This window comes from Macaca thibetana, chromosome X (genome assembly GCF_024542745.1).
Source record: "Macaca thibetana thibetana isolate TM-01 chromosome X, ASM2454274v1, whole genome shotgun sequence".
Taxonomy (NCBI): Eukaryota; Metazoa; Chordata; class Mammalia; order Primates; family Cercopithecidae; genus Macaca; species Macaca thibetana.
The window spans coordinates 37,733,925-37,755,769 of NC_065598.1; the positions used below are offsets into that span (position 1 = coordinate 37,733,925).

The window sequence follows — 21,845 nt, forward strand, 5'->3', positions numbered from 1 at the left end:
CTGTTAAGGCATTCAGACAGACTGAACAACAATAATAGATTTATTTAAACATTTATAGTCTAACTCGTAGTTGCTAAGATAAAAGGCATATTTAAAATTTCATAAATATTTATGCTAAGGTCAGCAAGCCATTTCTGTTCAATAGCTAGAAAGGTGCATGGATAGTTGACGAATACACTCAACTCTTGGAATCTAAAGAGGAATGATATTCAAACTACTTAGTGACCAGTCTGGCAGGGACGTTGAGAAATCACAACAGACACTGGCACAAGGCTGGGGCAGTATCCTGGGGACCCTTCCATGTCATGCACTAGATCTGAATTATGGGGAGACCTGGGCTTATGGATGAGGGTGAGCACAGGGAAGTGGGGGGGTGGACTGGGAGTAGTGCTGTTTATCACCTGGCACAGAAATATTTTTAAAAATTTTACATCTAGTACAGTTGTCCCAGTGGGTGGCAGCTGACAATCAGTCCAATGACCAATAAGTTAATCAAGTTTATTCTCACAACAAAGTTTATCTTCCTACATACAATTTGAGATTATTAGGGGGGAAATCACCCTTTTCATGTGCTAATACCCTCAAAACTAACAGCCCCTACTTGTGTATTTCTTTAACAGCGCCCAGATTTCCCCAACAGAAATTCCCTGCAATTTAGTAGACTATATGTACATATATGTAGGCAGTGCCTATGTTGAGCTCATTCTTGCAATCTACGTGGTCTAAGTTGGTCTTTTCTAAGAGAAAAAAAGAGAAACAAAGAGAAGAACTTTCTGTTGAATAAAAACAAGACAGCACAGTAGTTTATGAAGTACATTTGCTCTTTCATTATACAGGGAAGTATATAGCCTTAGATGGGAAGTATATAGCATTAGATGATGAACAAGGTAAAAACTTCTCAATTTCTCCCATTTCTTAGCATCTCTTTGTTTCAATGTTCTTTTCTGCTTTAGCATGAAAGAAAATATATTAGTCAGGGATCTCCACAGGGATAGAACCGATAAGATATATGCAGATATATATAAGGGAGTTTATTAGGGAGAATTTGTTCACACAATTACAAGACAACGTCCCACGATAGGCTGTCTGCAAGTTGTGGAAAGAGAGAAGACAGTAGGATGGCTCAATCCAAGTCCAAATGCCTCAAAACCAGGGAGGCTGACAATGTAACCCTAGTCTGAAGCTGAAAGCCCAAGAGCCCCTGGGAGGCTGCTGGTGTAAGTCCCAGAGTCTAAAGGCTGAAGAACCTGGAGTCTGATGTCCAAGGACAGGAGGAGAGGAAGCCAAGTGTCTGGTGCAGCTTGGGAAGAGAAAGAGTGAGCAGACTTAGCAAACAAGCTGCTTATCCCTGTTATTTCATGTGCTTTGTTCTAGCCACACTGGCAGCTGATTGGGTGGTGCCCACTCCACACTGGGAATAGGTCTTCCTCTCTCAGTCCACTGACTCCAATGTCAGTCTTCTCTGGCAACACCCTCACAGACGTACCCAGAATAATACTTTATCAGCCATCTAGGCATCCCTCAATCCAATCAAGTAGATACCTAATATTAACCATCACAGAAAACTTTTAGAGCATGAAAGTCTCTAACCTGTCCTCTACTATGATGTAACCTATTAATTTTAGACTTGACATCCTGAACCTCTGGGGTATGTATTGCTTGTTAATGACACTGTAATATTAATTGGCCTATTATTGCACAATACTAATGATACTCACAGATCACCTGTGGGAAAACTTGCCATTAACATAATTGCCTCCAAGGAACTTGGTCTTGCTTCATTAGAGGACTCCATGTGTGAACAACTTTTTGAAGAGGTTGAAAATTGACCTAAACTAATTTATCAAATTGACCTCTGTCACACTCTTGATAAACTTTGCTTGTCTATGGCAATTAGAGGAAGTTAGAAGCTATATACCTCCTGCTACAGGTATTATATGTTGGAGAATAATAAGATACTAAAAACAGTCTAAATTGAAACTGAATCAATTAGCATGTTAAGCAAGTGAAAGCCACATTTCACTGTAGTGAGTTCATCAAAGTGTTCCTGAATGTCTAAGATATGGGAAACAGGGAGGAAATTCTTCCTCTAGGGTTTCAAAAGGCCCTTTTTGATTGTTTATAGAAGGGAGAAGTGAAAAATCTGTTTTAGATTTGATCATTATCATACCATGATGTAATTTGAATGGGCACTTAACCTCAGCCCAGTTCTGGAAAGGTCCAAACTTTGTTGTAGTTGTTGTTTTAACACTCAAGCAAGCTTCAGATGAGGCAGCAGTCAAGCCCTGCCTTGGTCTATGGCAGGGCAAAGGTCACAGACAAAGTTGGGTCTATGGTCATGGGCAAAGTTGGGACAGAATTTTCTTTAACATGTGTTACAATAAAAGCAAGTCCCAGACTGAATTCTGCCACATGTACAAGCATTTGTTAACAAGCAGACACCACACAAAAGAATACTATTCCTGTGAACTTGGGAAGTTTTCTCTCTTTATCTTTTTATGAACATTGATAAGTACCAGGCATGAAAGTCATTCCAAAATAGATGTAACCATCCATATTCTGACCAGCCAGCCTTCTAGATGGAAAAGGTACATGGTGTTCTGTTAAATGGGAGTGGAAGAGGTAAGGGATGGTTGAAGAGAGGGTATGTTGAAAGAGGGAACAAAATAGGACCAAACAGAGTTTTAAGCCTGAATCTTGCCAGATTATTATACATAGTTCATATAAGATTGAGGGTACCTGTATAATCTTTCTTATTAATCATATATTAGAACACTCATTAATTTGGGGAATGAGAAATTGTCCAGATACCTTTTGCACTAATTAACAAACCTCTTGGAATAGATTTTGGATAGCAATTATTGATGGTAAATTTTGGAGTTACATGGACTCCTGGTGAGGGTCCTTCAAATGTCAATTAGGTCCTCCTAAATAGTAATACCTATAAAGGTGTTTATACTGGAGTATATTTTATATAGATGAATTTTGTAGTAAATTACAGTCAGTATAATTTGTTTTTCTCATTTTTACTTTGTGGGAAGGAGTATGGTTTTGAAAATTCCACAGATTTGGCTGCTCTTGAAGGTACCTCTCAGGAGTTCACAAAGAGTCACCGCAGAAACACTTCTGGCACACCTTCCATAGCAGTGTCTGGAACCTCTCTCTCCTCAGGTGGGTATTTACAACGTGCCTACTCTGTTGTTTAAAATGACTAAAACTAATGGAATTGACTGATATGTATGGTATTAAATGGATGTCTCATACTTTAAAAAGTAAGCATCCCTTCTTTGACCTATGGTGGTAGGCCACTCCATAAGAACTGCTTGAAGATAGACCCAGGTAATGCTTTGGGCACCTTACGTTTGTGAAAATTCCACTTATTTAGTATATACTCTTGCCAGGCATCATCACCGAGTTTCAGTGCTACATCAGAATATCAATATTTGAATGTAGGGAATATAAACGGTTCCAAGATACATTTGATATGACAGATAAGAACACTAGCTCAGAGTTCAAGGAAATGGTAGTTCAATTGACATAGTGGTCAGAAGTTTCCTACATAAAGACAAAAGAAAATCATTCTGTGGTTTAAATAAGAAGTTATTTGCAAGCAGCACTAAGATATTAATAATTACCCCTTTCATTTGCATAGTATACTCAAATATGTCATTTTACTTCATTATCACGACTGTCCTCTGAAGCAGCTATTATTCATTTTGAAATGTTAATACCTATGACTAAGCAAATTCTTCAGAGAAATTTGTCATAATTATGAAGCTTATGTCCCATGCATGGAATAAAAATCATGATGAAATCTTCAACATTAAAAAGTTACGTGTTCCTAATGATGACATATGCATAAAGCCTAAGGCAGGATTCTGTATGCTGAATTGAGGAGTCTGTTCTAGCCAGCCAGCTCCCAAAGGGTTTTCTAAATGTGTGTGGTTATTGCTACATTTTGCTCAGGAGTAAAAAAGCTGTTCACCTGTTAATTAAATTTTTAAACTAGTTTAGAAACCAACATCATAGGGTCTACTTCTATTACTACTTCGACTCAACAACTCCTGTTAATTGAGTACATACTCTGTGTCAGGCCTATGCTAAGCACTTCTGCATTATTTTTTTCATCAATTCAAACTTAAGTACTTGATTACTCTCTCCAATCTTTCTCATTTAAAAGTAACTATATCAATCTCAGTAGTGCTTTGGTATAGAACTATTTTGTGGAAATAAGCTGCGCTGACTTGGTAAGCTGTCTACAGCATTACTAAGAGGTGTATTGCTCTGTAACTTATATTTTCAAAACTGAAAACAAGATGTTCTTCTGATGAAAGAATGTTTTGGTCCCTTAAGAAATAGAACTTCCTCTCGTTGCATCTACAGCGTCTCCTCTTTGTGTGAAAGGAACTTGCTATATCACTTCAAAGTGGCAGTTTAGAATCAGTTGCATTGAATTTTATGTCAAATCTGAAAACACAGTGAATTCTCTAAATATTGCAAGCAAGAATTGTTAAGGTTTTATTTTTTTCTAAATTTAAGGGCCCAGTCTAAGAGAGTTTTTTAAAGTCTAGGAGCAAAGCAGTTGCCTTAAACAGCTTAAAACATAGCATTTTACAGTAAAACATTTAACCTCCTGTGATAGAAGGAAACATGAACACATAAGTGTAATTTGGTCCAAGGCAATTACCAAAATATTATTAAAAATGGAAGTATGTTGTCATAAACAGCATGAAGTTACTGACTCCGACTGTTGCTTTCATGGCACATTTATGATCTGTGCCTAAAAAGAACTGAAATAAAGGTGAAACACTCACAATAAAAAATGAAATCTTCTCACAAAATATGATGACTCACGTCTTTCTTTTTCCTTTCCACCTTCCAGATCGGAGTCGATCTGAGTTAGATTTGAGTGAGTCATTTACAGAAGACTTAGAGGATACAGTAAGCATAAGAAGCAAGTCTGTCCCTGGGACTTTAGACAAGGTAAGTTGGATGAAACTATAATGATGAGGAGGAAATAAGGGCATAATCTTGCTGCAAGTGGTTACACTTTTAGGTGATGATGAGTTGAGAGTAAAGAGAGGATATACAATCATCTCTTCTTGTTAGTCTTCACAGTCAATGCATAAACACAGAAAGAATAACTTAGAAAACGTAATGGTTAATCACGTTAATGAGTGAAGGTTATGTCTAAGAAAACACATGTTGGGGATTTCGGTTTCCGGCTAAAGGCTTATCACTTAATCTAAACCTGGGAAATAAGGGATCCTAGCATTTTCCTAAGCCAAATATTATTAGGCATATCTGATTACATATTTATATGAACATTGCTATATCTCAAGTTACCACTAATAAATTCACTTCTAAACTGAGACAAAATTATGTGAAAATTAATGCTTCAGTGAACTCATTTCTAGAATGAGAAGGTTAAATTAGATTATTGTAAAGGTTATTTCCCAGTCTAATATTCTGATATTCAGATTTCTGTAATTGCTATAATAAAATTTGGACTCCTTGGAAGAAATAGAACACAAATGTAAAATGGTATTGATAGTTTTTCCAAAGCAAAATAGGAAACTTAGAGTTATAAAATGAAATAACATTTTCTATAGTACAAAAAACTGGGAAAATACTTTAAAATCTACCTCCAAAAGAGAGGTAGGCAGTGAGATCAAATTATTTCAAAGCTTACTCATGTTCAACCTTTAAAGAATTACTAATTCCAACATTATTAAACTATTAAACTATTCCTGATCTTAGAAAACCATTAAAATCTTTACATTCATTGTATGCAGCCAGTATAATCTTGACACTGAGACTTGATTTTTAAAATAGTTTAAAAAATAAAACTACAAGTCAAACTAGTTTATGAATATATATGCAAAACTTTAAATATAATATCAGTTAAAATCTAGCAGTGAATAAAAATAGCAATAAGTAAGTTTTATGCTAAGTATGGGTGGAAGAATCAATCTATATAAGAATATTTGTCAGCATAATTTACATCAATATACTAAAGAAGAAAATGACATGATTCTGTATGTAGAAGATATTAAAGGATCTACAAAAATATGACTAGAACTGATAAGTTCAGCAAGGTTGCAGGAGATAAGATCAATACACAAAAATCAACTGTATTTATATATACTAACAATAATCAATTGGAAAATGAAATTAAGAATATAAGTCCATTCATAATAGCATGAAAAATAATTTTCAAAAGTAAGGAATAAATTCATTTTTAAAAGTTAAGACATGTGCATTGAAATTAACAAAAATATATCTGAATTAAAGGAGACCTAAATTAATAGAAATATATTCTGTGTTAATGGATTAGAAGATTCAATATTTTTAAGATGGAAATTCTCTCCAAATAAATGTATAGACAATGCAAACCCATCAAAATACAAGCAGGATAATTTCGTAGAAATAGAAAATATGATTCTACCATTTATATGAAAATATATGGGACCCAGAATAACAAAATCAATTTTAAAGAGCAAAGTTGGAAGATTTATACTACTAGATTTAAAAACTTACCCTACAGTTATAGTTATCAGTACAACACAGTATTGACATAAGCATTGGCAATCAATGCAATAGAATTGAGATTTCAGGAAAATAAAAAAACTTTATGGCCAATTGATTTTTGGTACTTGAGTGGGGGAAAGAATAACCTTTTCAACAAATCATACTGGGACAACTGGATATCCAAATACCACAAAACATAAAAGAACTTTGACTCTTAACATATACCATACAGAAACCAAGTAACGCAAAATGGATTATAAACCTAAATGTAAGAAGTGAAACCATAAAATTCTAAAAGAAAACCTAGGAGAAAATCTCCATGACTTTGAGTTAGGAAAATAATTCTTAGATATGGCACCAAAAGCATGACGCATGTGTTCAAGAAAAAAAACACCGATAAATTGAATTTCATCAAAATGAAAAATGTTTACACTTCAAAAGACAACATTACAGACATGAAAAGTCAAGCCACAGACTGGAAAAATATTTTCAAATTATATATTTGTTAAAGGACTTGTATCTAGAACATATTTCTTAAAACCCTTACATTCAATATCAAAAAGACAAATAATCATATTAGATAATGGGGAAAAGATTTGGATAGACATTTAATCAAAGAAGATTTTCAAATGCCTAATAGCCACCTTAAAATATGTTCAGCATCATTAGTTATCAGAGAAACAAAAATTAAAATCACAATGAGACACCACTTCACATCCCCTTGAATGAATGTGATTAAAAAGACATAATAATAAGTGTCAATGAGGATGCAGAGAAATTGGAACCCCCCTACATTGCTAGTGGTAATGCAAAATGCTACCTACAGCCATTCCGTAAAAGAGTTTCACAATTTCTTTAAAAATTAAACATAAATTTACTACATGACATAGCAATTCTGATCCTAGGTATCTACCCAAGAGAAATAAAAACGTATGTCCACATAAAGACTTACACACGAGTGGTTATAGCAGCATTATTCGTAATAAACAAAAAGTGAAAATAATACTCTGGTGAATAGATGGAATACAATAATATATTATTCAGAAGTAAAAAGAAATGAAGTACTGACACATACTACAACATGGATGAACCTTGAAAATATTATGCTAAGTGAAAGAAACCAGGTGAAACTATATATCATATAATTATATTTATATGAAATGTCAATGAAAGGAAAATTGATAGGGAGATTAAAGCAGTGTAATGGTTGCCAGGGACTGAAGAAGTAGGGACTGACTGCAAACAGGCATGGGGTAACTTATTGGATTGATGATATACTAAAACTGGATTATGTTGATGTTTGCTCAACTCTAAATTTGCTAAAAATCACTGAATTGCATACATACAATAGGTAAATTTTATGGTATGCAAGTCATACCTCAATAAAGTTGTGGGAGAAAAAAATAAGCAGCAAGGAAAATAGCTGGAAAAGTGATCATTGTTAAAATTGGGTAATCAGTTATAAGGGTTCATTATGCTATTCTTTCTATTTTGTGAATGTTTGAATTTTTTAATATCCACTTTTAAAAAGAAAGTAAAGAAATACGAAGACTGGTACTTTATGTGATGATCACTGGGTAATTGTACACCGAGAAAGAGCAAAACATAAAAATATAGAAAAGGGACAATTTGAAAAAATAATAGGGATACATTTTTTCAGAATTAAAGAGCTTATTAGTTTTGCCAGCTTTTTGCTGAAGTTTTTAGGGTGTTCTATATATAAAATCATGTCATCTGCGAACAGACAATTTTATTTCTTCCTTTCCAATTTAGATGCCTTTTATTTCTTTTCCCTGTTTGATTGCTCTGGCTAGGACATCCAGCACTATATGGAGTAGAGTTGGTAAGAGTGGGCATACTGTATTTTTTCTGATCTTAGAGGAAATGTTTTTAGCTTTTCAATGTTGGGTATAATGCTAGCTAAGAGCTTGCCCTGTATGATTTTATGTTGAGGTAAATTTTTTCTTTATCTAATTTGTTGAGTTTTTAGTACGAAGAGATGTTGATTTTGTCAAGTGCCTTTTCTGCATCTATTGAGATGATCATATGGGTTTTATCCTTTATTCTGTTAATGCAGTTTATCACAACTATTGATTTGTTTATGTTAAACCATCATTGCATTCCAAGGATAAATCCCACTTAGTCAGGTTGAATGAGCTTTTTCATGTGCTGCTGAATTCAGTTTGCTAACATTTTGATGAGGATTTTTGCATCTATGGTTAATCAGGGATATTGGCCTGCAATTGTCCCTTTTTTTTTTTTTTTTTTTTTTTTTTTTTTTTTTTGTAGTATCCTTGTCTGACTTTGCTATCAGGGTAGTGCTGGTTTCATAAAATTAGTTTGGAAGTGTTCCCTCGTCTTCAATTTTTGGAAGAATTTGACAGGAATTGGCATTAATTCTTCCTCAAATGTTCAGAAGAATTCATCCATGAAGCCAGCCCTTTCTTACAAGATGCTATTCTACAAGATATTCCAACTCATCTTGTGGGATCATCAGTGAGAAAAAGGCAACTACAATAAGTTCTCATTTAACGTCATCAATAGATTCTTGGAAACTGCCACTTTCAGCAAAATGATGTATAACAAAACCTTTTTATCCCTCATCAGTGTTTTAATAAAATGACATTATTTGAGGACCTGCTGCACATCCTTTCACTTAAAGTTGCAGTTTTCAAGAACCTATGGATGCCGTTAAGTGACAACTTACCATAAACCAATATAAAAATAAGCAATTTTTGAACAAGTATTTCACAAAACAGGAAATCCAGTTGGCCAACTATCACAAAATAGTATTCAACTTAGTAAAAGAGAAATGGAAATTAAAATCATGAAGACCGTAAACATCTACTGGATTGGCAAAAATGAAAAAAAATCTAACAATACCGTCTGTTTGCAGGCAAGGATGTGGAGCAACAGGAACTCTCATACACTACTGATTAGACTGTAAATTGGTATAACTACTTCTGAAAATTTGACATTATCTTTAAAATGATGTAGATAAGCATGTGGAGATATGCTCACCCCATGACTTGACAATTCCTCTCACTGGTATATATTCAAGTGTGTGAATATATATACTGTGTTGTGTGTATATGCGCCAGGATACATATTCACAGAATATACATATAAGTGTTGGTCACAATAGAAAAAAATCTGAAAATAACCCAAATATTCAGCAACAAGAGAATGGATAAAGTTTTGGATATCATACAATGGAATATTAAATGATAATAAAGATGAATGGGCTGCAAAAATATGCCACAATTTTGATGAATTTTAAGGCAATATTAAGCAAAAAAAGCAAAATGCAAAGGAATGTGTAGCATTTAATTGCATTTACATGAAGTTCAAAAACAGGCAAAACAAAACCTTTTTGTTTCAGAGTGCATGCTTATGCAGTTAAACTATAAATAAAAGCAAGGATGTGGTTAACCGTAAGAGTTAAAATACTAATTATTCCCTGGGGGAGAAGGGGCTTGTGATATGGACAGGATGCACAGGGAGCTTCTGCTTGATCAGTTGATGTTGTTATTATACTATACATCTACATTTTATGTACTTTTTAATATGCTGCATCTTATAATAAACACTTTTTTAAAGCAAGCCCAGAAGTGTACATCATAATCCTGATTTGTAAAACAATAGTTAAAAAAATTCCCATGAATGTATACTTAGATTTGTGTGTGTATGTTTTTATATGATTTTTCACATAAACAAGGAGAAAGATATGGAATATAATATGTGCAGCAGGATGCCAAATATTAATTTCACCTGGTGTGAAAGGAGGGGAAGGAGGAGAGGAGAAGCAAAAAAGAAAAGTGCCCATAATAAAAAGCAGTATGCATGATATAATCTATCTATGTGTATATGTGTATGTGCGTATATATAGATGTGATCATATAATCAAAAATATTGGAATTGATCATTAATATGTTAATGAGAGACTTAAGTTTTTAATTTCCATTTATTCATATTGCTTAAAATGTTTTTACTAGGAAAATATATTGCTTAAATAAATAGGCAAAAAAAAAAAGCCACTTTATCATGAAGGAGAAAAAGAAACGGGAAAGGAAAAGTAGAATCTGGGATTTGAGATGAGAATCCAGTATCTAGTTCACCTAGTGGAGAGATTTTTGAGATATACTTTACCACCTTGGCTGTGTGTGTGTGTGTGTGTGTGTGTGTGTGTGTGCGCGCGCGCGCGCACGTGCACACAATTTTTTTTTTTTTAATTTTAAAGTAACGTAAGTACATTGCCCAACATGAATCACCTTAGAGGTAGGAATTGAACCCAGGTCTGTATGATTCCAAATTTCATGTTCTTTCCATAAAGTAAGCACCATTAGAAAGGAGACCCCACTCTCCACCCACTATCCCTGCCCGCTTCTCCGATGGTATAATTCAGATTGACTGGAGAGAAAAAGAGGAAAACCTAGGAACGGAGTGATTTCTAGATATTTTTATCTGATTCTCAAAGATTTATGAAAGAAAGTGGTTTTTCAAGTGAAAAGACATTCTAGAAAAACAAATAGACCAACCCACTGATTTTTCCCCTTCTTTTTTAGGACTCTTTGGAAGAGACTGAAGAAAGCATTGATGCCTTAGTGTCCTCGCAGTTATCTACAAACACCCACAGTCTGGCAAGTGGCCTATCAACTGTAAGCAGTTCACTAGGACATGCGGAAAGTTTCTTTTCTCTCTTTTTGATTTTCTGTGCATTTCTAAAGGAGATATAAATGTTCTTAGAACAATATGTGATAACGAGTTAAAAGTCATTATAAGATCCTGCTTGCCCTTTGCCCACAGAGTACCTTTCAGTCTAATTTGGTCTGAGTTTTTTCTCAGGCTCCTGATTTCTTCCTTCTTCCACAGTCCTCACCCAAGTTTTAAAAATCTCCTCACTCCCTAGTTCAGGCTCAGTCAGCTCAAGCCTATAAATTATTTTTCAATTATCTGCTGACACATTTCCCTGACACCATTCTCTAAACTCCCCAACTGTCCTCCAGACTGCTGCCAGTCATTTTCCTAAAACACGTGCCCAATCAGGTCTGTCCGCTACTCAAAACCCGTCAATAGCTTCCCACTGCCCACAAAATAAAGTCCTTTCTTATGTTAGTGTTCAAGGCCTTTTCTGAGAGGAAGGCCCTGTGTCCTTGTATCTAACTGTGTGTCTGTAAGTCTTTTTCTTGGCTTCTCTGATTTCTGTTGCTCTGATGCTTTTTTTCTTTTGATCTTTGGATGACTTCTCTAAAGAATTCTCAAGCAGGTTCTGACAGGAAGTGGACCTACCTAAATGTGCCTGATGCTGACTCAGACACTGTGAGTTTTCAACCTTTCCTTTTAGTTCTTTCCAACCATACTTCACAAATTTCATGGCCTGGGAACTATGATTAAGCAATTTGTCCCATATTTATCTTTTTCGGACTTATATACAATTAACCAGAGGTTATCTTTTAAAAGATTGATGAAGTTATCAGAACCCAAGTATTCCAATTCATTAAACATTGGAATCCGAACACCACTCAAAAGACACATGGTCTAAAATGATGTATTGTCAACAAAACCTTTGAAGTAAGCATCTATTTTAAATCACAGCCTTAGCTTGGTTAAGAGCATATGGTTTAGTTAGTAGTAAAATTGCCATAGCTGTCTTAATTTCTCACAAGCCTCCGTATTTGCGGGTTCCTAAATTTCCTTCTATCCATAGGGGCCCTCTGCTTACAGAGGATTTTCTTTGAAAATGTGGCTACAGAGATGTGGTATAGACACAAATCAGTGATACAGGGAGGTAATCAGGTATGGTGGGGCAGTCCTCAGACTAGAAACCTGGAGATCTTGCTTTATTTCTTGGCCCTACCAACAATTTTTGTGAGCCAGAATTTTCTCATTTGTAACATGAGGAGGTTGGGGCTTATTCTTGAAACCTTTGCTACTCAAATCTCCATGGACCAGCACATTGCATCACTTGGAACAGATACCCCAAAACTTTCTCAGTTCAAAAAGCCCCTAGTGTCTCAGTAATTCTTTCCTGGCACTCCTACACTAAAAGTAGCACCTACTAGTCCATTTATTAAGTAGTTAGACCCAAACAATTTAATAAGCACTGTATCCTAACAACTAACTAGCCATTTGAAAAAAATGCTACAAGTAAATGGAAAGAAAAATAGTATTTTTATTTCATCCTTAAATAGCACCTATTACTTACCACTAATAGGATATGTGTGCCTATTGAGCACTACACAGTTACCAAATCTTGGAATCTGATTGGACATCACTACTTTCATTTCCCATTTCATATTCATTTTTGTGCAATACTTGCTTTTTGTTGCAGCAACTGCCAAAAACTCAGCTTCAAACAACTAGGAGTTCATTGAAAAGAATAAAGCATGGCTTAATGTTGACACTGTGAATTACTAGTTAGTAGCTTACATGGTGTCTGATAGGTGTTGTTGTGTTTCCCTTGAGAATTTAAAATCTTTCTGTGATTCCCCTGTGAGTTTGCTGTGGTGCTCTGTGGTACCTCGATACACAGTTTGGGAACTGCAGGCCTAGGAGTTTGTTAGAACAGTCAAATCTCAGACCTCACCCCAGACTGAAGAGAGAAGCATTTTCAGTTTAAAAAGGTATCTGGGTGATTTCTATGCAATTAAAGTTTGAAAAGCACTGCTCAAAGCCACCTGCTAAACATGAAAATTCTGTTGCTTTGTTTTAGGAATAAGAAAGACAGATTAGGTCACTTACTGACTTTCTTTAAGCTCTAATTTCCAAATAATTATGGAATTATTGGTCTGCTCTTGCCCGTGAAGAAGCTTAGAAGACATGTGACCACATCACCCACATCCTGTTCTTTGGTCAGTCTCTACTCCCAGAAATTGGTGGAATATAATGGCTTTTACCAAAAGCAAAGTACAAAAAAGAGGACAGTCTAAGGTCCCTGTGTACTTACTGTAGTCTTGACTTCCCAGTGGTTCACAGAAAAGTGATTTTGAAACTATTGGGTCCGCCGTGAAATACCTCCAGGTGGTCTTTTGTGACAGTTACTAAGATACACAGTTTTCACTTCTAGTGCCAAAGCGTAATTTTATTACATTTACAGTAGTCACCTTTATCCACAGATGATACATTCCACCCACCCCAGTGGATGCCTGAAACCTCGCATAGTACCAAACCCTAGCCAAGAAGCACCAAGGTCACATCTTCACTTAAAGAAAGCACTTTTGGCTTCTCTTTGACGTATATAAATTACTACCATCATTACTCTTAACACTTTGGAGTCATTATTCAGTAAAATAAGAATGAGTTGAACACAAGCTCTGTGATAGCAGGACAGTCAATCTGATAACTGAGACAGCTAAGTGACTAATGGGCAAGTATCATCTACAGTGTGGCTCCAACTGGACAAAGAGCGGCTTCACATCCAGGGTGGTGGGATGCAGCAGTATGATGTGAGAGTTCATCATGCTACTTGTGAACCCTGAAAATCTGAGGCAGGTCTCAGTTAATTTAGAAAGTTTATTTTGCCAAGGTTGAGGACCAACACCCCTGACACAGTCTCAGGAGGTCCTGACAACATGTGCCCATGGTGCTCAGAGCACAGTTTGGTTTTATACATTTTAGGGAAACATAAGACATCAATCAACATATGTAAGATGAACACTGGTTGGGTCCGGAAAGGCGTGACAACTCCAAGTGGGGAGGGGGCTTCCAGGTCATACGTAGATAAGAGACAAATAGTTGCATTATTTTGCGTTTCTTACTAGCCTTTCCAAAGGAGGCACTTAGATATGCATTTATCTCAGTGAGCAGAGGGGTGACTTTGAATAGTATGGGAAGCAGGTTTGCTCTAAGCAGTTCTCAGCTTGACTTTTTCCTTTAGCTTTGTGATTTTGGGTGCCCAAGATATTTTCCTTTCACATATTCAAAAGAGCATACAATTTAAAACTTATGAATTGTTTGTTTCTGGAGTTTTCCATTTAATATTTTTGAACCGCAGTTGATCATGGGTAGCTGAAACTACGGAAAGTGAAACTGTGGGTAAGGGGGACTACTGTACATTAAAAGCTGTCTCGTGTCATTAGAGTCTTGTCGAAAGCCTCATTCATTCTGGTAGATTTGGACTTTTTTAAAAAACTTTTTTCCTGATTGGTTGGTGTGTGATTTTATTGTGTAGTGGTATATTTTGTGGGCTGCTACTTTATACAGATTTACAAAGCCATGGTCTCATAGTACTCGTGTAGCCACACAGCTAGCTACTCAGTTGAGGGAAATCGTGGAAGCTGGGGGTATGTGATGTTCTTCTGGCATGTCCTTGTTAAAGCTGCAGTTATGGCTCCCCAGAGACTGATGGGATGCTCCCTGTAGGTGTCAAAGAAAGCAGTATATGGCTCCTGGTAGCACAGAATATGAGATAAGCTATTCTTTGTCCCGGTCAATGTATTCTACACCTTGTAGTAGATTGAACTTGAGTCTACCAGTGAAAATGGAGAAAGCTGCAGGGATGGAAGAGAAGTGAGATTTGAAATGCCTCAATTACCCTGTATTCATTAGTAGAAGTGAGTAAGCAAAGGGTATTCTCTAACCCAAGAAGGAAATGCTTCCCCTCTAAGCAAGTTTTCTACCTTTTTTTCCTGACGGTACTAGCTCTGTTGTCTTTTCTCCAGCTGGGATTTTATACAATACCAGCCAAACAAGTGACTCTTGTTTTCTTTCCTCACCCTAGACTTCCGTGCTCATTAGAAAGAACAGGAACTATAATTGAATGAAGTCAGTTGATTCTGTGAAGAGATCATTAGAATGACACTAGATGCCTTTTTCCATCTTGTTTATTTCAGACCAGTCTTAACAGCATGATGAGTGTTTACAGTGAAACCGGAGACTATGGCAACGTGAAAGTCAGTGGTGAAATCCTTCTCCATATCAGCTACTGCTACAAAACTGGTGGGCTCTACATTTTGGTCAAGAATTGCAGAAATCTGGCCATAGGAGATGAAAAGAAACAGAGGACAGATGCGTAAGCACATAGCATGTTCCTCAGACTATTTCAATCACTGCCTTTTTTGTCTGTTTGTGTGTTTCCTTTTCAAAAGAGTCTTAGCATTCTTCTTGATTCAGTCTTCTCAGAGAGTTGATTGTCATGTTCCTCCTATACCACACTTCTGGATATTCTCTGAAGCACATGTATGCTGGTTGTGTCCTTGATTAACTTATTTTTAAAACATAATTCCGGATTGACATATTTGAAATTTACACAGAGGCAGCTCTTTGAAGTAGAATGCTGACATGTTGGCACACCCAGGATATACAAAAGCATCTTGTCAATTTTTGTTCTGGGAAATCCTCCAGAGAAAATTACCAAGCTGTTACCCAATTAAACAACTCAAAAAGGCAATTATGAGGCTCTCAGGATTCTAGAGATCAGCCTGGGAGGGCAGGTATGGACCATGGCACATTGGAGAGAAGCTAGATATAAAGGTATGTCAGGGGTCCTCAAGACCACTGCCAGGTTCAATGATTCACTAGGAGGACTCAGGACTCTGCACGCAGTTATAATCAGCAAAGAGGCACATGGGGCAAAGTCCAGGGGAGATCAGGCTCAAGCTTTGCAAGGGTCCTTTCCCAGTGGAGTCACATAGGATGCATTTAATTCCTCCGGCGATGAGTTCTGACAACACTTGTGAAATGTTGTCTACCAAGGAAGCTTGTTAGAAATTCAACTGGTCACATACCAATTTCCAGTCTCTCAGAAGGAAAGAACCTGTTCAGCATAAGCCATTTTCTTTGTACAAACAACTTAGGAACAACGAGCCACTTTTATCCGTTCTGGGAATGGTGGGAATCCTCCTGAAATCCAAGTTGCCAGGTGCCACCCAAGGGCCATATTTGCAAGCAGGCATTTAGAAGAATGATAGTCTCAGGCCCACTATGTTAACCCTTTTCTGCACAGTAGATGACCTAGGTCCAATAAATAACTCAGTGAACCTGGTTCCAAATACCCTGAGATAGACAAATGAGTGGATTCTGACTACAAATTGGTCCACCTGCCTCCTCAACTAAATTTCAGAAGGCTACAGGACCCATGTAATTATTTTGACTAGCTTGGAAAGGGGTGTTCTAAAACTCAACGGGTATTCTGTAGAACTCTGGTAGCATCTTATAGATTTCAACCTCGTACACATCTTGTACATTTCTGAGTTTGCTGTGGTACCCTGCTTCAAGAGGCTCTTGAGATAGCTCAAGCTAAAGTGTTGGGTAGAATTGCTATCACTACTTCAGGTTGTCGTTGTTTATTTTGTCTTTTTCACTATTTTCTTTCACTCACCCATTACCATTGACCCCACTTTCTGATGTTATGCCCAGACTGTTTATTCCCCGAAGAAGACCACCAGAGTCCAGAGTCAAAGCTAAGCAGCAAGGATCTTTATTACAGGTTCGAACCTGGAGCTCTCACTTGCTCGTGAAACGAGACGGGCAGGAGAGCTCCCCTACTGAGCTCCGAACAATGTTATATAGTCTAAGGAAAGTAGGCATAGAATCATTATACAAATTAGAGGTATGATTGGCTGGAGTTTGAACAAAGCGATTTGGCAAACTATGATTGGTTCCCGCCATTTCTGATATTTCAGTACAACCCTTGAGGCGGAAGAGCAGTTTTACACAAAGGCAGTTAATTATATTGCATCAGGTTGCACGACCAGTTTATGGCTATCTTGCTTAAACACACCTTGTGACCTGGCTATCTTACTTAAACATTCCTTGTGACCTGGCCTCAGAAAGAGAAACATGTACTTACAGAACTTACGAAACCTCTGATACGTGCAAAGATTAGAGAGCAGAACAAGGGTGTAGCGGGTGGGGGGCGGGTACACATCTATCTTTGTGTCCTTTCATTTCTCCCTTCTCATAAGTAACTGGATGTCCAATCTTGGATTTCCAGAGTCTTATAATATAGCCTCACTTTCTGGGTGCAGGAGAGGCTGGTGATGGCTACGGAGGACCATTAGTTGGATGGTATCAAACCTTTCTCTGACAAATTGTAAAATTTTATTTACCACACAGGGGCCTATAGTGAATAGAAGTAGTAAAGACATTAGGGGGCCTAAAAGGGGTGCCAGAAGGGAAAACATTGAAGAGCTCCACCAATTGTTAGCGGCTGTAGTGAATTGTTGCTTTTTCATTTCTAAGCTTAGTTCGTGTAGGCGTTGGACTCTTTCCTCAACTAACCCTGACTCATTTATATAGAAACAGCATTCTTCTTTGAGGAACATACAGGTACCTCCTTTCTCAGCCGTGAGTAAGTCTAAGGCTCTGCGGTTTTGAAGGGTGACCTGTGCTAGGGAGGTGAGCTGCCGCTGAAGGGAGGCTAGGGAATAGGCGGAGTCTTCCATAGCAACAGAGAATTGTTGTAACAGCTTGTCGTTTTCTATCATGGAGTGTTGTAGGGCCCCTCCTGCTAACCCCGCTGCGACGACAGAGGTGGTTAAGGATATTCCGGCAATTAGTGGTAGAAAAACTGCTCGTCTATGTCGCGCAGTTTTAGTTGGGGCGGTCCCTGCCCAGCCTATGAACTCTGCCGGGGTTAGCAGTGTCAGTCGGGGAACTAGGGTAACAGGGATACACAACTGTCCGTCAGAGATGCTTTTGGACAGAGTTTTTAACAGAGTCATATTACACCAGAAGAACACACCAGGGGGAGCATATATATGGGACTATTAGGGTATGTAGCCGATTGGTTGCAGAGGCTGTTGCTAAATGCCGAATAACAATAGGGGTATTTCTCTTGGTATGGGTCACGGTACAGGGCTACATCGGGTATCGTGACTATTGATGAGTTAAAACCTGTATAGTTTGTGGGAGGGGAGGATAGAGGAACAGCCGTTAATGGTGGTCTTCCTAGGGTTGCACACATAAAGCAAGAGGACAGGTCGCCTAAACCAGTGAGGTTGGCGAATGCTAGCCCTTCCCGTAATAGAGTTAGCCAGGAGAAGGGCTGCAAGTCTTGTGATAACTTGGTTTCTTGCCTGTGGATTTGTGTGTGGATTAAGGGTTGAATCTGGACTAGACTTCTCCACAGATATAAATGGCTACTGGGCCAGGTACTAGTTGATGCGTAATATACTCCCCCATGTTGTGGGGTTGTCCACCGAGAGTCCCATGGGTCTCTAATTATCCAAGTGTAAGTGACGGGAGACTCAGTTTTGTAAAAATACCACCCTTGTCGTTCTCTCCAGTATCGGACAGAGTGCATCTTACAGTAGCTATATGGGCAACCTGCACTCTGGTGCCACCAATAATTTTTACAATTATATTCAGTTTAATCATATTCAAAACAGATCATGGGTGTTGCTGGTTGGGCAATCTGGAACCTAGTGAAATTGAGGTAAACTATAGTATTACACCCTGAGGGGGGGCAGTCTGTGCTAGCTAGCAGTTTACCCGCTTGGGGGGTTTCCCCGGGGTGAGTTTTGTTTTCATAGAGCCAGAACCTCCAGACATAGGGATTAGACGGCGCAGCAGTGAGGAGAGTCAGATGCATAAGGCATAAAAGCATAGGTAAGCTAGACATGGTTACGGCTATGGGGATGACGGCGCAGGGTTAGCTTTAAGGGATTGTTCTTAGCTTTGTCTACAGTCCATGTAACCGGTGCTCCAGACGGCTCGAGAAGGTCGGATGTTGGGTCCACTGGTTTGACGTGTGTGTAGTGGATCCACGAAGCGATGCCTTCTACTTTGAGAGCGGTGGGAGTAGTCAGGAGTACTTGCAGTGGTCCTTTCCACCTGGGTTGAAGAGTTTCTTGCCGGTGGCGCTTGACTAGGACCCAGTCTCCCGGCTGGAACGGATGAGGCGTCGGTGGAGGTCCTGCCTCGTACAGTTCTTGTAGTCTGGGCCAAATTTCCTGGTGAATTTTCTGTAAGGCTTGTAAGGAGAACAGGAGCTCAGAGACATTTTCAGTTTCAGGTTTGAGTAAGTCATCTTTTAGACTGGGGACCAGGGGTGGGGGTCTGCCATACATGATTTCATATGGTGTGAGGCCTAGTCTGTAAGGGGTATTTCGGGCCCGGAACAGAGCGTAGGGGAGAAGTACTACCCAATTAGCGCCAGTCTCCATGGTCAATTTAGTTAAGGTCTCCTTCAGAGTCCGATTCATCCTTTCTACCTGTCCTGAGCTTTGGGGCCTATAAGCACAATGTAATTTCCAATTTGCCCCCAGAATGGAAGCCAAATCCTGACTTACCTTAGCAACGAAGGCTGGTCCATTGTCTGACCCTATTTGGACGGGAAAGCCATACCTGGGGAGGATTTCTTCCAAAATTTTCTTTGCTACAACCTGAGCAGTTTCTCTCTTAGTTGGGAACGCTTCTGTCCATCCTGAAAAAGCATCTACAAAGACAAGTAAGTACTGATACCCATATTTTCCAGGCTTTATCTCAGTAAAGTCTATTTCCCAATAGATACCAGGCCTAGTTCCTCTACACCTAATTCCTGTGGTGGTCTGGGTTTGGGGGCAAGCGTTGTTTAGTTGGCAGGCTTTGCAATTTGTTGTGACATCGCTGGCCAGTTCAGCTATGCGCCTGATTCTAAACTTGGCGTGCCTGATTAAGTCCATCATTCGCCGGGCACCCAGGTGGGTTGTCCGGTGGATGTGTTCCAACACCTGCCGTCCTAATTTTTCTGGTAGGATGGTTTGGTCATTTATATCAGTCCACCACCCATTTTTAACCTGTTTTAGTGGAAGCGTGTTCATCCATTCGCGATCCTGTTCGGTATAGTCGGGAAAACATGGCAAATTTCGCGGGCCAGGATCGGGGAGCTGGAGCGCGAGGAGCTGACTGGGAGCTTTTGCTATGCTCCTTGCGGTTTGGTCGGCTAAGAAGTTGCCTCGAGCAATTGGCGTGGTTGGTTTCTGATGCCCAGGGCAATGTACAATAGCCAATTTCTTTGGTTTCCACAAAGCAGTTAATAGAGCTAGGATCTCTTGCTTGTTTTTTATTTCTTTGCCTTCGGCTGTTAATAGTCCCCTTTCTCTGTAGATGGCCCCATGTATGTGCGCAGTAGCGAAAGCATAGCGGCTATCCGTGTATACTGTTAGTTTTTTCTCTGCCCCTAGGGTGAGGGCCTGTGTAAGGGCTATCAGTTCGGCTCTTTGGGCCGATGTCCCTGGAGGCAAGGGTTCCGCCCAGATTACCTCAGTCTCTGACGTTACAGCCGCTCCTGCATACCGCTGGCCTTGGTGGACGTAGCTGCTGCCATCAGTGAACCAGGTGAGTTCTGTGTCGGGGAGCGGACGATCTTGCAGGTCCTCCCGCACCCCATGCACCTGAGCCAGTATCTCAGTGCACTCATGGGACGGGGCGTCCAAGTCTGGATTTGGCAGCAGTGAAGCAGGGTTTAAAGAGGTTGGGGGCAGAAAAGTTATTCTGAGGGGGGTTAACAGCAGTCCTTGATAGTGGGTGAGCCGGGCGTTACTCATCCATCGGTCCGGCGGCTGCCGGAGGACGCCTTCAATGGCATGCGGGGTTATAACGCGCAACTCTTGCCCCATGATAAGTTTATCAGCGTCTCGGACCATTAGGGCGGTCGCCGCGATTATCCGGAGGCAGGGTGGCCAGCCAGCAGCCACTGAATCTAATTTTTTTGACAAATAGGCAACTGGCCTCTGCCAGGGGCCTAGGTACTGTGTTAATACGGCTTTTGCAACACCCTTACTTTCATCCACGTATAAGTGGAAGGGTTTGGAGACATCAGGGAGCCCCAGCGCGGGGGCTGATAACAAGGCAGTTTTGATTTGCTGAAAGGCCAGCTCAGCCTCTTCCGTCCAATTGAAGGGCTGCCGTTCCTTTGTTGCCTGGTATAGGGGCTTGGCTAACTCAGCAAATCCGGGTATCCATAACCTACAGAACCCTGCCGACCCCAGGAATTCTCTCACTTGCCGTGTTGACTGGGGTCTAGGGATGCGTAGGACTGTTTCCTTTCGGGCTTTGGTTAGCCAGCGTTGCCCCCCTTTTAATAGGTACCCCAGATAAGTTACCTCCGACTTGCAGATCTGAGCCTTTGTTGCTGAGGCTCGGTAGCCTAGCTCCCCCAGAGTCTTCAGGAGGTCCTCAGTCCCTCGAACACAAGTTTCCGGGGACCTGGCCGCTATTAAGAGATCATCAACATACTGCAAAAGAGTTATTTCAGGGTGTTGCCGCCGGTACTCACCCAGATCTTCATGAAGGGCTTCATCGAACAGAGTTGGCGAGTTCTTGAACCCTTGTGGCAGTCTGGTCCATGTTAGCTGACCGTTGATGCCCCTCTCAGGATCCGTCCATTGAAA

The 21,845-nt window shown here is 39.2% G+C and overlaps 2 protein-coding genes across 5 annotated transcripts in view; one reads left to right on the forward strand and one right to left on the reverse strand.

Moving 5' to 3' along the window:
• Window positions 1–21,845, reverse strand: part of DYNLT3 (dynein light chain Tctex-type 3) — a 752,500-nt gene that overhangs the window by 272,505 nt on the left and 458,150 nt on the right. The gene's annotated exons all lie outside the window — the stretch shown is intronic.
• The window catches only part of SYTL5 (synaptotagmin like 5), a 250,198-nt gene that overhangs the window by 204,557 nt on the left and 23,796 nt on the right, over window positions 1–21,845 (forward strand). For 3 of the 4 annotated variants that reach the window (XM_050776519.1, XM_050776520.1, XM_050776522.1), the window contains 5 exons: window positions 3,042–3,171; window positions 4,883–4,983; window positions 11,097–11,189; window positions 11,785–11,850; window positions 15,363–15,541. In XM_050776519.1, coding sequence (XP_050632476.1) covers window positions 3,042–3,171; window positions 4,883–4,983; window positions 11,097–11,189; window positions 11,785–11,850; window positions 15,363–15,541 — 569 coding nt within the window. The remainder of the gene's footprint in view (window positions 1–3,041; window positions 3,172–4,882; window positions 4,984–11,096; window positions 11,190–11,784; window positions 11,851–15,362; window positions 15,542–21,845) is intronic. The other variant, XM_050776521.1, reaches the window with a different exon arrangement.